The sequence below is a fragment of the Coloeus monedula genome, assembly GCF_965178545.1.
Source record: "Coloeus monedula genome assembly, chromosome: 3".
Classification (NCBI taxonomy): domain Eukaryota; kingdom Metazoa; phylum Chordata; class Aves; order Passeriformes; family Corvidae; genus Coloeus; species Coloeus monedula.
This window is the reverse complement of record NC_138783.1, coordinates 10,772,605-10,789,638: the sequence shown is the minus strand read 5'-3', so window position 1 is coordinate 10,789,638 and position 17,034 is coordinate 10,772,605. Positions and strand designations below refer to the sequence as shown.

The 17,034-nt window shown below is 36.6% G+C and overlaps 1 protein-coding gene across 1 annotated transcript; it reads left to right on the top strand.

The window, feature by feature from the left end:
* Positions 1–352: 352 nt before the first annotated feature.
* On the top strand, positions 353–16,726 carry LIPI (lipase I; the record flags this gene model as incomplete). Its single annotated transcript, XM_082279022.1, has 10 exons — positions 353–401; positions 3,913–4,289; positions 5,835–5,943; positions 6,599–6,700; positions 7,726–7,815; positions 8,911–9,078; positions 10,493–10,585; positions 12,506–12,617; positions 12,971–13,144; positions 16,639–16,726. 10 exons carry the CDS (start codon positions 353–355, stop codon positions 16,724–16,726), a joined length of 1,362 nt encoding a protein of 453 aa, XP_082135148.1.
* Between the last annotated feature and the right edge of the window lie 308 nt (positions 16,727–17,034).

Here is a 17,034-nt window from a genome sequence, read left to right as displayed (position 1 = left end):
CACTATGATCTTTAATGGGATGCACCACTAGTTACCCCACTTCCTAAACTCCACCTATGCAGGAGTTGTCAGTAATACATGACATCACTTGCTTACGTGTAAATCTGCTGAAAGCCAGAGAGGGAAATAGATTAAAAACCAGTCCCAACCCTCAAAGTCCAGAAACTACTCTACCCACTGAAGTCACTCAATAGGAGGAGTCATAAGTTGCAGAAGCTTGGCTACAGCTTTACTTTCTGCTTCCTACTCACTTCATTGGTGTCATTCAGTGGTGTTAGAAATCTAGCATAAGGAAACACTCAATTTGCCACTTTTCTGTGGATATTGCACATCACTTTTTCTCCACTTCCACATGCTGAAATTGTGTTTCTTCATCTGTTTGATATACTGGGTGAAATCAGGTAAGAACCATTAGCTTACTTGTGATCTTCGCTTTAATCAAACATTAAAAACATTAATATTCCTTCATTTAAATTGGCCAAAAGATTAAAATAAAATCTTATTAATTATGCCTAATGGGGCAGATTATTAATAAAAAGAATTCAATAACTTTGAAACTGAGACATGTTTTCATTTTAAAGTAAATAGAACCAAGCCTGATACTTTATCTCTGGCTGTACTTTGCCCAGAGACCTGCTCAGGTATGTGCACTTTGTACAAAGTAGACGTAATCATGAAATAGTCTTAATATACTAATGTGAGTTTATTGGTTGTTACTGATTTGATAGGTGCTTAGATCTTCAAGTTATGTGTTGCATTTTTAAATAGTAAAATTTAGTTACAAAAAAAGACTGTACACTTAAGATTTTCCCCTTTTCAACCACAGAAGACGATTAAAATGCTTACAAATGTGTACAGGAAAGTTAAAATTATCCATTAACTTGCTTAAACTGAATGTGTAACATCCCAACGCCTACATGTATGTTTTGATTGTACAGAAAAAAGTGAGTACTCCAACAAGGGCACACAAAGGGCAGCTGGGTATTTCTTCCAGTATTCAGTGAGAAACAGGAGTTTGAAAAACTTCCCCCAATGACTCCTTGCTAAACAATTCAAATGAATCTATTTGTAGGTCTTATCTAATTCCACAGAAAGACATAGTCATTTCATTTTTTTCTCTATTTACTTTTGAAAGAATAACTTCTGTCATTGCACAGCCGAGAGTAAACGAGTTGCTTTCCTTTGACATTTGCCAGCTAGTAAATAGGTTTGTCAGTTAAAATGATTTCCTTGTGATAGATTCCTCACTCCCATGGAACAGACTGTGTCTGGTTTATTTCACTGTCATTTCATTGGTTTTAGAAGAAATAACTTTTATTTCTACCAATCAAATGATTTAAAAAATCAAAATATTTAAAGGGATTCAGAGCAATAGTTTAGCATGAATCTTTTATATGTTAGATATGAAGGAGTGAATTTTAAGGATCAGTGATTAAACTTGGATTTAAAGACCACATCAGGAAAAATTGAGAGTTTCATGTTGTACCTTTGAAAATATAATCAAGTGACTGGTTTTATTTCCACTTTGTAGATGAAGTTAGTGTAATGTAATTTATATTCTAGTTTTATCATCATATATAAATATATGAAAACTAGAAATCAAATGGGACACATATTGTTAACATCTTAGTATCATGTCACATGCATGACATTTTACCAGGTTCTTGATTATTATTTTCACTAAATTCAAGTCCACTTCAGCCAAAAAACTTTCAGTTTCAGAACTTCTTGGATAAGTCCAAGTGATGAAATGGTTGTCTTCTTGTATCACTACTTAGTTAATAACCTGTCTGGTTATCTCAGTAAAATATATGTATATTATTCAGTGTTTAAATGAGGAAAACAATGGTATTTATTTTGAAATATAATTCTGTCTTTTTCTCCATGTAATATTTGCAGTTACTGTCATAACATACATGATGATAGGCATGAAAGTTTTTTCTGGTCAATTTGCAGCAGGGAGTTTCAGTCTATTTTTAACACTCTGTATCTTCAAGCCTGCTCTGGTTTGGACTATATCCAATGGTTTTTTGTGATGTCCTGTTGAGAGGTGACCAATCTAGTCCTTGTGATGACTGAAGCAGCCACTTAAAAACAGAGGCTAGACAAGAATAAGGGAATAAAGGTAGGTATTTATTTGAAGGGCCTTCAAAGGTACCCCTGAGGAGCCAGAGGCTACTGCCAAAATGGACCCCAAGATGGACGATAGGTCATGAATTCTTCACACTTTTATAGGTTTGGTTCATTTGCATATCAGAGTTAGTTCTCCAATTAAAGCTTCAGTTAATGATGTAATTTCCCCGAGCTTGACCCCTGCTTTAGGGGCTTTGGTTTACACATTTTGGGCCTGGGACGGTCTGGGTGTCCTTGGAGAGCAGGCAAGAGAGAGCAGAAGTTAACAGGCTACAGGAAACTTCAGAGTTACACACCAGGCAGTACAGGATTTGAAAAATATGGAAGTTAAAACCTAAGGCATCACTTGGAGATACATGGTTTGGCATTAGAGGTGATTGGTCTAGTTCCCTAAATTAGTGAATTATTGCCTTTAGTGCGTTTGCAGCATCTTTACTGCACCTGGAGTGTCACAATTCATGTTGTTTATCTTTGCTTAGACCTGAACTGTAGTACTGAACACATATTTCAGATACCTTGTAGGCCACCCACACTTGCCTTTTGCAGCTTTAGAAAGGAGTGCAGGCTTGCTGTCCATCCCAGAAGTGGTGGATTTGGTTCTGCCTGTGACCTGCCCACTGGGAAAAGGAGAAGAGCTAGAACTGCTTCTCTTACGATTCAAAAATCTGAGAAATTCAATTTATTTTTTTACATTATTTTTAAGGAACTAAGAAGGTACTATTTTCCTTCTCACTTTTGCTTTCTAGAAGGTGACTTGTTTTGCAAAGACTTTAATGATAGAAGACTTGAGAATGGTGCCATCAAGTACCAGAGAGACAAAAGTCTTGTGTAAAATAACATAGCCCACTAGAAGTCGAGAGATGGGCCCAGATTTTCCTGGCCAAAAACCAGCTAACACCATAACAAAGGTGAAGAGGCCACAGCAGAAGAACTGTGACAGGTGTTGGTGTTCTGCCCAGAGTCCTGAAGTGGTTTATCCACACCATGTGACCTCAGCAGCCAAAAGATATTTTTAAAGTGTGAACTTTGGATGTTGATAACCAGACGGGGAGGAGTTTCGTCTTTTTAGACTTTTTTGAAATCTCCATCCTCTTGTTGACAAGCTTAACCTGGTACACCCTAACTGTCCAAGAACAGACAGAAATTCTAAATCCTACTATTCATCTTGTGCCATTATGTACACTGATCTTAATTCTTATTTTTTCCACCTCAGAACAAGATCTTTTTTTTCTTCTGTCTTTGTTTCTTGGTAATGGTGTCATTATGGTGATCCAAAGCTAGGAAAGGGTTCTGGATTATCCCTGTATTGTCAGGCAGCTATTTCTTATTGCTAGATCAAGCAAATAAGGTCTAAGGATTGGCAGCACTGCCACCCTGGCCCAAAGAGGAAGAAACAACCACAACAGCCTTCCTGTTTATACAACACACACTTGTGAGAAAATTCTGAGAACCTGCATTTGATGGTGAAGTAAAGGATCTTATCAACACAAACTACGAATTAGTACCTATAAGGAGAAACTACACTGTTCAGGAAAAATTAGGGTAATTTCGCATTTGAAGGGTTCAGAGGAGCATAGTGGTATCTGCAGAGTCATTAGTTAAACTGTGGCTCCTTTGCCACATGTTCAGTGCATGTTTTGACACCTCAATCCAAAGGTCAAGAGTGAAGAAAATGGAAGTTGTCCACTTTCAGCAGAAGGAGATATGAAAAGTAAAGAGGTGGTATTTCAGGTAGTCCAACTCATCAAATGACTGTCTTAACCTTTTCATCTTTTTCAGATGAGGAACAAAAATGTCCGGAATTTACAGATCTTAACATAGGCAATGCTTTGTCTGGAACAGAACTCCATGTTCAGCTGCTCCTATACACAAGGGAAAATCAAAATTGTTCTGAGAGACTCATTGAACACAACGTTACTGCATCTGAGTACCTTAATACAACCAAGAAAATTGTCTTTGTTATTCATGGCTTCAGGCCAACAGGATCTCCTCCAGCATGGCTGGGTGACATGAAGAAGCTTTTACTGTCTTCAGAGGATATTAATCTCATTATAGTTGATTGGAATCGTGGTGCTACCACTGTGAATTACATAACTGCTGTGGAAAACTGCAGAAAAGTTGCAGAAATACTGAAGAATTATGTTGACCAGATGCTGGTAAGGCAGAGCGTTGCATCTGTTCTGAATAAGTTTAAAGAGCAAGGTTTGAGTGGGAGTGGATATTCAAAATATATCTATAGAGAAGTCCAGTGAACAATATCAAATCACATTTCTTTATAAAGGTATCACTAACTTTATATGCAGTTATTATTGCACATATTTAACTTCACCTGAGTTCTTATTTGCCTTTCACTGAAATGTGCCTGAAAGTGCATCTTATTTCTTGAACCAGCTGGAAGTTTTAGGTCTTCTGGAAAGAGTAAATTCACCAGTGGGGAGAGGAAGGGAGAGATGTTCAAATAGTATGCAGTGGTAACATTTTACAAAGGCACTTCACTACTCTTTTCACTATTAATCTACTATAAATATTTTAAATGAGAAGTAAACCGCTGGCAAAGATATAAATATTAATTCCAAAGTGGTATTAACCTCTTGTCTCTAGAGGCAGTTGCTGAAACAATAGTTGATGCCAGTGGTCTTAACTGGGCCTCAGATTTATTGTTTGATGAAATGAACAAAGCATGTTATGATGTTATTTATGTCATTGTCTGATTTGTCACTTGAATTTTCATCTTTTCTCACCACTTATTTCTCAGCCATTCTCAGAAATTTTGCATGCTGTGCAGTAAAAAAATACTCACGTGGAATTTGAGAAAAACATCCAGCATATTGAGAAAGGCTGAGGTGAAAGGAGAGAAAGCCTATCAGAATCTGTCCTCTGGGACTAGATACAGTGATAGCAATTTGCAATTTTGCCAACAGTAGATTTGTTGTTATGGAATAAAGAAACTAAATAGGACTATAAAGGAGAGTCTCCAAGTTAATTGCTGTTTACAGAAGTGACAGTGTGAGTCCTGAAAGTGGTGGGAGGGGTGTCTGTAGTGTCCCACAGCTATCGCCTTCACACTTACAAGCTGTTGTGAGGCCTTTGTTAATTTATTTTGAGGCATATTAATATTCCAGATCCTGTGTGTCACCCCATCATTTTGCAGGGATTCCAACTTGGTCCACTGACATTGTTTTAGAGTTCTTCAGTAGGTTTTGGTTTGGGTTTTTTTGAATACTGCCTGCTTTGTAGAACGGGCATTTTGAGCTGTGCATTTGGTACCATTATTCAGCAGTTGTGTGGAATAAGTATTTGTTAATGGTATTACGTTTTTAATTTATTTTATTGGAAGGATAAAGCAGGGCAAGATTTTTGTTTCCTCATTCATAGTTTTGGGTCACCTTTCTTATATCTGATAAATGTCTTCCTCTTCCCTTCCCTGTTCCCCTTCTAACTAGTGCAACATTTCTGGAGAAATGTGACTTGAACTTCCTTTTTACATTTTTCTAGTTAAAGAATTTCATAATTACTACACTTTAACTAGTATAGAATTGCAAACTGAAAGGAACTTTGTAATTTCCATTTGTTTTTAGAGCTAAAAGGTTCGAAATATAACTTACAGTACTAGGAAAAAATGAAAAATAAATAATTCTAGTGATTTCTGTTCAGTTAATTATGTGTGTTACTATGGCTTTGGTGTTTTTTCCCCCTGCTAGGTGGATGGAGCTTCTCTTGACTCTGTGTATATGATTGGAGTCAGTCTTGGGGCTCATATAGCTGGTTTTGTTGGCCAGAAGTATAATGGCAAACTTGGCAGAATTACAGGTAAGGCTTTTAATCCCAATGCACATATTCTATTGTACCTTGTGTTGTTGTCAGAGCACTGAGACATCGACAAACGAGAACTGAATATTTAATGACATACATGAGGAAAAATACAGCCCTGATAGCAGTTCAGGAAATTGGGAAAGTCTGCCTTAAGGAAATAAATTACAGATTAAATTTTCCAACCTGGTTACCTCTAGTCTCTCAAATGAAAATTGAGTGCTACATCTATAAGCCACTTAAGTTAAATGATATGCTACCTGAGTGTCTGACCAGTTGTGTTCTGGTGGTGAGAGCAGTTATATTGTGCATTTTGGTTTTATGAAGTGTATCATAGATCTGGTATTTTCTGGGGAAAGGGACAAAATGAATTCTCTTGATTTGATCCCCAATGCTGTTGATTTATAGTCATCTGAATAAATGGGAGATGAGCACATACAGTTAGGGAGAGAGAGAAAGTCATAGATATGGGTTGATCAGTCTTGTAGTAGGAATCTTTGCTTTTCTTAACAATTTAACGAGAAGAAATGTGCTATTTTTTAAATTTTATGTCAGGAAAATGAAGAATCACTGCTGAATAATGCTCAGATGTTGGTCTTTTTTATATCTGCGGAAGGAGCACAGGATTTATGATGCAAATATTGTTTTTATTTAGGTCTGGATCCAGCAGGCCCTTCATTCACTGGAGAGCCACCAGAGCAGAGACTGGATCCTACTGATGCACAGTTTGTGGATGTAATCCATTCAGATACTGATGGTAATGACATAGCCTTGACTTGCCTATTTCAGCTGGAGGAAAGGCAGGAAAGCAAAAGAGAAGGGATAAGCTATCTCAGTAACATCCAAGTAGTGCTGCAGGAGTATATTTTGTGTTACCATCAACATTCTTTTGCTGTGCAAGTGTGTATGAATACAGAGGCTGCAAGCACATGGTTATCACTGAATTAATCCCTTCTGAGACAGCCAGGCTCTGCTGTATCAGCTTAGTACACCACAGAGCCACTGCTTAAAATTGTAAAGTGTGTTACTGTAAGGTTAAAAAGAGGAGCATTGGAAAATCTGCTTCATCTATGCTTTAATCTGGTTTCATTTCTTCTTTAAAAATCATAAGTAAACATTTCACACCACAGTTGTCCCATTATTTGTATAGTTTCATATCAGTTTCTTTAGTAATATTAAAAATTAAGCATTTTAGTTTACAAATTTGTATATGAGTCTGTACAGTACCAATTTTTGTAATGTTCCTATTATGTGAATAAAGATAATGTGTGGTAAAAAGGAAGGTAGGTCAGATTGAATTAATTCTTACTCATGGAATTTTGCTTACTTTTATAGGACAGATACAGATTTTCTTACTTTGATTTGCTAATATTCAGAATCCAATGTCCTGCAAAAAATGGAAAATTGTACTGTAATGAAAATTGCATTGGGAAAGAATTTTGGTTCCTGGAGAGAATATGAATTTTATAAATTTATTTATGTAAATAATATCTCAGTTACAGCTGTTTCTGTTCTTTCCCTTTTGTAGCAGTAGGAATCTTACACAATTTTGTATACATTTGGGTACAGTATTTTACATATATATAATATTCTTAAGAAGAAAAAAACCCTTGAATTTATCTCATAGTATGAAATAAATTTTGATTTACAGTACAAAAAGAATGGTATACTTGCAAAAATTTTCTTTAAGACCTCTGTGGTTTTTGGAGTGAATGTGATGATAAATAATTGCCTTCATAATTCTGTTTATGGTTTTTTTCATTCATTATGTTTTTACTTTAGCACTAGGTTTCAAGAAGCCTTTAGGAACCATTGATTTCTATCCAAATGGAGGAATGGATCAGCCTGGTTGTCCAAAAACATTATTTAGTGGTAAATAAAATTGTGTTTATTTAATGAGAAAAAAAGTTTGAGATCAAATCAAGAAAGGTTAAATTGAATTGAATTGAATTGAATGTACACTGCACTTCGTCAGTTATATGGGAGCTGAGACTGTATTCTTTCTTTTCCATCCCTATGCAGCAAAAGAAAAATAATAAAGATATTTGAAAATAATCTTGCTGTAACATATATATCCCATCATATCATTAATATTGGTGTGATGGAATTATGTTATTGTATTATATATACAACCTGAAAATACTGATCATTGTTTTTCCATGGTTATGTAGGTCAAGGCATGGGGGAAGGTGTTTGTGTCCCTGTGGTTTGGGCAGGATTCCTTGCATATGACATGGGAGGCAAGGTTTCCACATCCCCCCTATGTTTTAGGTTCCTCCTGGCTGGCAATGATGAGCAAGGTTTTGGTTTTGGAAATGTCTTTTAGGTTCTAGGATAAAAACATTTTTATGAAATGATCTTTTGATGCAGAATTTTTCTTATTTCAACCTCCATGAATCGTAGGCAAGGTTGCTGGCAATTATTTTTGTTTACCCTTTTGTTTCTGTCAGTGTTTCCCATTACTAATCTGCACAGTGCTGCTACCAGTTAGAGTTGCTGCAAAGGCATAAAACTTCCACTTGTGTGTCTGTGAGTATGGGAGAATCCCTTAAGCCAGCATCATCTTCATCTCTACAATTCCCATAGTTTGCTTTGTCAGGAAAGGAAGGAATTTATTTTCCCAGACAATTAGAAGAATCTCTGAAGTGTTCCTCATGGTAATTTTTTTTTGCCAAGACTGTCACTCAGAGAGTGGTAAAGCACTGGCACAGGTTTCCCAGGGAAGTTGTGGATGTACCACAGGATGAACTGTGGAAGTGTTCAAGGCCAGATTCGATTGGGCTTTGAGCAACCTGGTCTAGTAGAAGGTGTCACTGCCCAAGGTAGAGGAGTTGGAACAAGATGACATTTAAAGTCCTTTCCAACCCAAACCATTCTGTGATTATACTTTTACAACACCTTTTTTTCTTTAATAGAAATTATTACATTTTTTTTTTATATTTCTTTTTTTTGTTTGTTTCCCTGAAGGATTTCATTATTTTAAATGTGACCATCAAAGATCTGTCTTCCTCTTCTTATCATCTTTGAAAAGCAAGTGTGACATAATAACATATCCTTGTGACTCTTACTTGGATTACAAGAGAGGAAAATGTGTTGATTGTGATGCTTTCCAGCCAATGTCCTGCCCAGTACTGGGTAAGTGTTACCATATCTCTTCTGGGCTGGGTGAGATTTCCTGGGAAGTCAAAGTACTACTTTTAGTAGTTTAAAGTTCATGGGTTTGTCTACTTTATAGTTACCTCTGCTAGGCACAGGTGCTGAATGTTCCTAATCTTTGGTCTCTATGCTTTCCAGTGTGGAATGGATTCAGTGTTTCCCCTTTCTAGAGAGAAACTGCTTGTACTTAGTTCATCACTTCAGGCTTTAAGAGTGTCTTATGATCCCTAGAGTACCTATTTAAGAGTAATAATGTTTACAGCAACTTCATGGTTTCTCTGGCTCTTCCTTTGGAATTAAGCTTTTATTTGGAGGGGATTTTGGTTGTTTTGGGGGTTTGTTGCTTTTAGGGAGGATCTGGGTGCAGCTTGAAAAGAGCTACAATTTTCTGAGCATTTCCTTGTTGGCAGGCTTCACTTTAGAATGAAATTTTTAAAATACATAACTAGAAGCTGACTTTCAACTTGTATCTTGTCTTTTTTTACATCCTTATACAAGGGTGTGCGCCCTATATTAATTAGATCAGTTTTGAAGAAAAAACATAGATAGACATACCTGTGTGCTATTTTATAAAAAACCCCAACCATATTGAGCCTTTACAGTAGGACAGAAAGACTCCAGGACTTCCCCAGCATTGTTATTAGCCATGCCTGATGCACTTGGACAGAATGCCCAAAGAAGAGGTAGGGAAGTATTTCCCCAGTCAGCTGCTGAGTCTGGGAACTGCGTGGGGATGCAACACCCTTCTGCTGCAATCTTTCCTGCTTCCTGCTTTGCAATGGCAGCTGTGCAGCCTGGAATTAGCCCTCCTCATCCAGTCTAGGTAGAGAGATTAACAGGGGGAGAATAGCATCATCCCTTCCAGAAACAAGGACTGTTATCAAGCCCCAAAGACAATAATCATGGAATTGTATAATTTTCTTTCTACATTAAATCCATAAGCTTAGGGGTGATGCAGAGTATTTTAGATTTTATTAAACAATATCTACAAATAGGCTAAAGAATTTAAAAATATTTAACCATTCAAAAAAAGAAAGGAAAGCTGTCCTGTAAGTGCTGTCTGCAAATATGTGGGCTACATTTTTGGATTTTTTTTGTTACCTCTGAAGGAGTCTGTGTAAAAGCACTACTTTTTGGAGTTAGTATCTAGACTAAAGAGGTTACTATTACATTATGATAATTTTAGTGATACTAATATATTAGAGGAATGAAGTACTTGCATACTACAGTCTGTTATACTCAGAGGATTCCTTCATTTTTCTAGTCAGTTTTCTTTCTCAGAGGATGTTTAGGAAAATTAAAGCCAAATTTGTGTGAGATTTTTTTTGTGTAATTATGTGTATCATGATTTTACTAAATGTCTGAAATGAAATATTTAAACTTTGAATTTCAGGTTATCATGCTGATAGATGGAAAAAACTGCTGATACCATATAGTTCACCAACAAAAGCTTATTTTGATACCTCAGACCAAGACCCGTTCTGCAGTGAGTGACTAAATACATACATAAAACGTCTTTATAAAAATTTATGACTGTTATTTTTTAGCTGATCTGGAGTGATCTGAGGCATGTTAAAAGTAGCAAGTTAGTGTGAGCCACTGTGTAAAATGATGTAAAAAAACATGAGCTAAGGGTCAGTTCACAGACTGGAAGAAGAATGATGGTGGCAGAGGAAAAAGTAATACTGTGTAAACTGGGAAATAAATGTAACTTTAAAAGTAGTGGGATGGACTGCCAAGAGGAAGAAGGAAGACAGAAAATGAGAATCAAGTGGGAGGGCAAAAGCTGGATTGATAGAACCTGCTTAGATGGGATTGATGCTCCCGTTTTCAGAGTGCAGGAAAGGGAACCGAGACTGCCTTGGGTGGTATCACGGTGTCCCGCAGTGGTAGGGAGGAGAAGAGAGATCCAACAGACAGGAATTGTGCAGCAAGATTGATTTATTTAATTATTTTACAACTCTTTTATAGACTTTTTTCTTCACAGTGTAATTGGTCAAAGGATCAGCCACCCCCTTGGGACGATTGGCTAAAATCCTAAAACATCCATTGTCAAAATATTTTTCTACTGTACCATAAACAAGGCTTTGCAAGGTCGCAGGTGTTCATAGTTTGTAGAACTCTGCTAATCTCTTCCGACAGAGAGAAAAGTATCTCACGGGACTGGAAAGAAGCAAGAGAAATTCTTGCTAGCAGCAATATTGTATCCACAGGGTGGGGAACAAAAGGAGACTCCTCTATGTTCCACCCCCAGAGGACATCACCCCAAAGTCAACTAAAGCTACTCCATGTCTCCCCAGGATTAAAACAGTGAAGGGAAAACTCAGCTGACTGCTTCAGAGTTATATTCTGTGGGAATGAGCTCTCATGGCATGGACTCCAGCTGCACAGTTTAGATATCTACCTATCCATACAGGTCCATCCTAGATTCTCATCCAATTTTTGTTTGTATTAAAAGACTTCAACACCCTGAACAAGTGCAATACACACTTCTAATTAGTTATGTGTAAGTTCTTTGATTTGAGATATGGGGATAGGCTTATAGGGAATTTGTATGAAATTAGGTTTTCCCATTAGTTTTGTCCACCATCTTGGCAAGTTTTGTGACCAGGGACACATGGTCCCAGTCATGCTTGCTGTCATCACTGTATCTTCCAAAGGATTGAGGAGAGGTGAATGAAGTGATGGATTTTACATATATTTTTTACATAAAATTTACATAAAATAACTCCTCTTCCCTGTGTCTTTCAATTCAACCCAAACTGTTACTATTGTTCTCCCTTGTCCCCCTCTGGTGCTGATACAAGGGAAAAAAGAGGGAGACAAATATTATCAAAGATAGGAGGAGACACATGGAGCAGAATAAGAAATACTGTAATGACAGTATAAATTTAAGGGAAAATATGCAAAATCAAGAAGAAAAAAGTATGCCAAGTCAAGAAGGAAAATAAACCAGCCTGAAAAATGTGTATTTATTAATTAAAGCCTTAATTCTTAGATAATTGGAAACCTGAGGAAACAGAAATGAACAAAAGGTCTTAAAAAGAAGTGAAATTGTAAACTTGAGCAAGACAAGGCCTCATATGAGGGCTGATCTTTTAGGAGAGAATGGTAACAAGCAATATGCCAAAAAATAAAGAAAGTTTTAATTGGTGTCCTGACTGGGAGCAGTAAAGGTGTGTGGTTCCTATACTGGTGATGGCTACAGAAGGCCAGGTCAGGGTTTCTGAGGGCACAGGGCAGGTCAGGAGCAGGTCAGTTTTTATTCTCCTTTGAACTGGTAGCATAAAAGTAGAGTCACTATTCCTATCATCTACCAGTGAATAAGTTGAACAGGGTGGTAATACCAAGTGTTTCCTGTTGAGATCATTCTTTGATGCTTATGATTTCCTATTTCTTTCTGCAGTGTATAACTACTTACTGGACATTACTACCTGGAATAAAAGCATTAGGAGAGGTTTCATTAAAGTTAAAATAACAGACTATGCTGGAAACACAGTAGAGTCACAGATGAATAGGTATGTTTTGCTTTATCTTCAAATCTTTTTTTATCACTTTATAGGGCTAATTTGCTGAGTTTTCTAAACCTCTTAGCTTCTTAGCTTGTAAGTTGAAAAACTATCCTGAGTTTGTTAACACTTGGCCATGGCATCATTTCCTGGTTGTGGCTCAGTGTCAGGGCAATGCCCTCACACTGAAATGATCCTTTTTCCAGGTCATTGCTTGGTACTGGTTTGAATCCTGTTCCAGGTTCCTTGTTCTGAATGCTCAAAGTTGATACATCTCACAAGATCTCCCAGTTTAATAATAATGCTTAGCAACAATGAATATTACTCAGATAACAAAAGCCTGATGAAATATTTTTCTTTAGTGAAGCTTCAACATTTCAGCAATATAAAAGAGTCAAAATACTAACTGGATTTCACCAAGACATTGAAAAAATAGCAAAAATTTCCTTGACCTTTTCTACGAAGACGTTGATAGGCCCAAAACACAAGCTTAGGATTCTTCAGATGAAGCTGAAATCTCTCAATAACCCAAAAAGGTGAGTGTTTGTCATGTATCACAGCTGGGTATCAACTAAGCTACTCGGGATGTTTTCTCAGTAACGTGCATTTCCCTGCATTAATTTTTTAAATTGCATACTCCTAAGTGCATGAATATTCTTCTCATCCTCCTGATGATCAAATTTGTCTTGTGGAAGAGCTGCTGTGTACATTAACATTTAGTGCACAGCACCTTGTAGATGGAGGTGTCACATATATTGTCACAGCTGTGCTTTCAAGGACCAGCCTGACTTACACCTGCATGGTGTAACTCCCCCTCCTCAACTTCTCCCCCACAGGATAAATTTTATTAAGCAATTTTCTGATTTTACTCATGTGTTTGTACATAGCTTTTCACACTCAGGTGTGAAATGGAGCACTTCAGCTGCTTGTGTGGCTGGAATATTTTATCTGTTCTTGTTGATGAAGGTAAAGTTCTTCTAAAACCAGAACACAGTCTGTGTCTGCTTACACTTAAAATTAAATAATCTGCTTTTTTTTTTTGTAATTGAGTGTAATTAATAAGCTTTTATTAATTCTAGTTTAAAATATTTCAGCAGTGTTGCCATAATTCATTTTTTAATTCTCCAAATTTACTTGTACAGTAATACTAGCAATTAAATTTTGCATTTGCATCTTGTGAAAAGATCTTATTACATGGAATAGTTAAGAAATATACAGGAGTAGCAAGAGTACTTTATTTGAGAGTTGTTAATTTGTTTCTTATGAAAAGAGATTCAAGAAATTCAGAATTTAAAATAAAAACCTAAAAATGCTTATCAAATAAGTAATAACAAATGAGTAATGAGTGAGAGTAATATTACAATACTTAGTAAGTCTTAAGTGAGTATATTTTATTAACTTGAGCTATAACATTTGAGGATTCCTTATATGGTGTATGATAATAGCCTAGTAGGAATTGGCTATGATACTTTGCAAAACTTATGAAACCTTCTTAAATTAATCTATTTTAGATTTACTGCGAAAGAGGAGGAGGTGGATGGGAGAGACTTAGGAAGAAACAAAACACTCAGTAATCAAAATAGTACCCCAGAATGTACCTACATTTGACTGTATTAACTTACTGAAAGCCATAAGTTTCAAGCTCTCAGGTGAAAATGGCATGATTTTATTTGAAAGCATTTGGTGATGAGAGAGGGTGAAAAGTTCTAAATCATATTCCAATTTTTTTTCTCAGCCCAATGGTGATAAATCAGAAGATATATTTCATGTAAGCCTGTCAGCACTTGGGACTTTCTCAGATAATGATCTAGCAAGCAAACAAGAGAGATTTTCAGCAAACAGCCCTTACTGGGTTTGAGTTTTCATTCCTGTTAGTCTGCCTCTTGTTAGTTTAAAAGTAAGATGCACTTGAGATGCTTTAATATAGGACTAAAGTCCTTCATGTGGATCCTTATCAGATTGCAGCTGTAGAGGCATGTTAGATACTTCTAGAGAGCAGTGAGAAATACTCTATTGAATCAGCATGTGAACGTAATTTAAATGCAGATGTTACAGCGCTATTGGTTGGTATAATTACCTAATTGCTCATTATAACTACCTATATTTACCTTATTTACACATAATTACAGCAATTACTTGAATACAGGATGATCAAACAGAAACTACATTTAAACTACTCTTAACAAAGAAGTAGATAAAAGCCAGGGGACAGATGCAGGGATAAAAGACAATAGGAGTCTCGGTCTCGCCAGGTCTGGGTTAATAGCAAACTGTGGGAGTTTGGGGAGTATCACTGACAATTGTCTGCTGGGCTGGTCCACTAGTCACACATAAGGTGTGTGAAAATGGGACTGCTGAAAGGTACACATAATTTTCATACTCTTCTTCTGATCCCTGAGATAAGTAATTTCTGCTCACCAATAAAACCAGAAAGCTTTGCTAACTTGTGCGTGTCCATGTGTCAGTCATCCTAAAAAAGCTTGTGAATCTGTCAGTCAGTTCTAACTCAACTGGTGGGGAAGGTGAATGTCTCAAAGATACTTAGCCCAGACACCTCTGGGGCTTTTTGACCAAAACAAGAACAGAGATAATAAAAAGAAGACCTTGTAAATACCTCTACTGAACAATTGTGGCATGCTCATGCTTTTTAGTAGACAGCAGAGAAGCCCTATGGGGTGAGGGGTTAAAAAAGCCTCACCTAACAAAAGCATTATTTTGTGTTTTGCTCCTTATTGGTGAATCTGCCCCCTGCTCAGGTCTACTCTTCTGTGAGGCTTTCCTGTTACTCAAGAATCATGATGGAGATGGATTGCACTTCAAATGAAATACAATATGTTGGAAAACATAAGCTTTTATTTCTAGAATTCAGCATTATGGTTTGGCTGTTTTGTCCCCTGTGGTTAGATATAAATAATAACACAAAAATACTATAATAGTGAAACATTGAATTCAAATCAAAACAAATTGTGGATGAAAGACTGGATTAAATTCTATGCTTTGTGTTATACAGAACACCAGAATTTGTCTTGATCTTCTTAGTCATAAAATTACTGTCATAACTTTGGGAGACCTTAGAAGGTGTCATATTCTTAAGTAGAAATCTGACAGTCCTTTCACATACAGGTTGGAAATCTCATAATAATGGACAACAGCGGAAATGCCTGGTGGGCTGTTCTCTCCTTTTTCTGTTTCACTGCATTCTACCTCTCAGGCCGAGGTGAACTGTGTGGTATAGCCACATCTATGAGTTCAGAGCAGTAGAGAAGATAATTTTAAATAAAATAAATCTCATATCTTGTATGCTAAGGAGGTGCCATCAGAGGGTATGTCAGTCATTTGCCTGTTCAAACCAGCTCTCCCCATACATTACAACAGTGCACGAAAAGCAGGTCTGTGACCTGCCTCTGCCCTAAAAGGCTGAGCATTTATGTTGACCTCAAAAAGCACGATTTTCATGTATATATGGCTCCCTTTGTGACCTCTTTAACTGTTCATATAATATTAGTCAGCTGTGAGTTTTCTGGATGTTTAAAAGAAAAATTTCTTGCATTAAACTTTCTTACACATGCTGTCATTGCAAGTGAAAGAGAAAATATTATGATGTGGTTCTTTACTTTCTTCTGTGAAATAAAAGCAGAGAAATTTTCCTACCAATGGAATTCAAAATAAATTGTTCAGGCCCTTAACAGGAGTTAACAGGAGTTGTGCAGATATTGGGTCATTCTGCTAAAGAGTTAATTTGAAGATTAATAGCTGTAATGGATGAAATTCTGCATCTTTGTACTTTAGAGTAGTGTGATACACTTCTTTGCACCATCCAGCTGATGTTTGGTTGTTTTTCAGTCTGCCAAAGCTACTCTAGGAATGCATGAAATAGGGTATAAACTTAGACAAGGAGACACTTGTCCTGAGTACTGTCTCTGAGAGCTGATAAATACTGGAGGTTTAATAATTCAAACACTGGAATATTTCTCTGTTAAAGTTAACTTTTTCTGTTGTGTAATATTTTTTTCTTTTTCTGCTTTTGTAGGCTGCAGCTGTGCAGATATGATTTTGTACTGATGGAGAACACTGAACTGACCTTCAAACCTATCCCTTGCTCTGAGAGGGGTGCATGAAAAGAGAGCTACTACTAACCTAATTTCTCTGAGAGCAGTGACATTTTGATGCTTCCTCAGGATAAAGACTGCAATGAGAAAGGAAATGAGATAAGCTAGATTTATTTTCAAGAATCTACCTGATAATATGCATTACTTGCTCTGAGTGCCTTAGGCTTAAATTAATTGAAAAATTCAGACATGTATGTGTTTGGAAAATTATTTGAGTAAAGTAAATGTATCATGGTGGAGAACATGCAGTGGTCTGGTCATTACTATTTGTTAGCAATGAAGCAACTACTGAATTAAATATGAATTATCTGCATAAT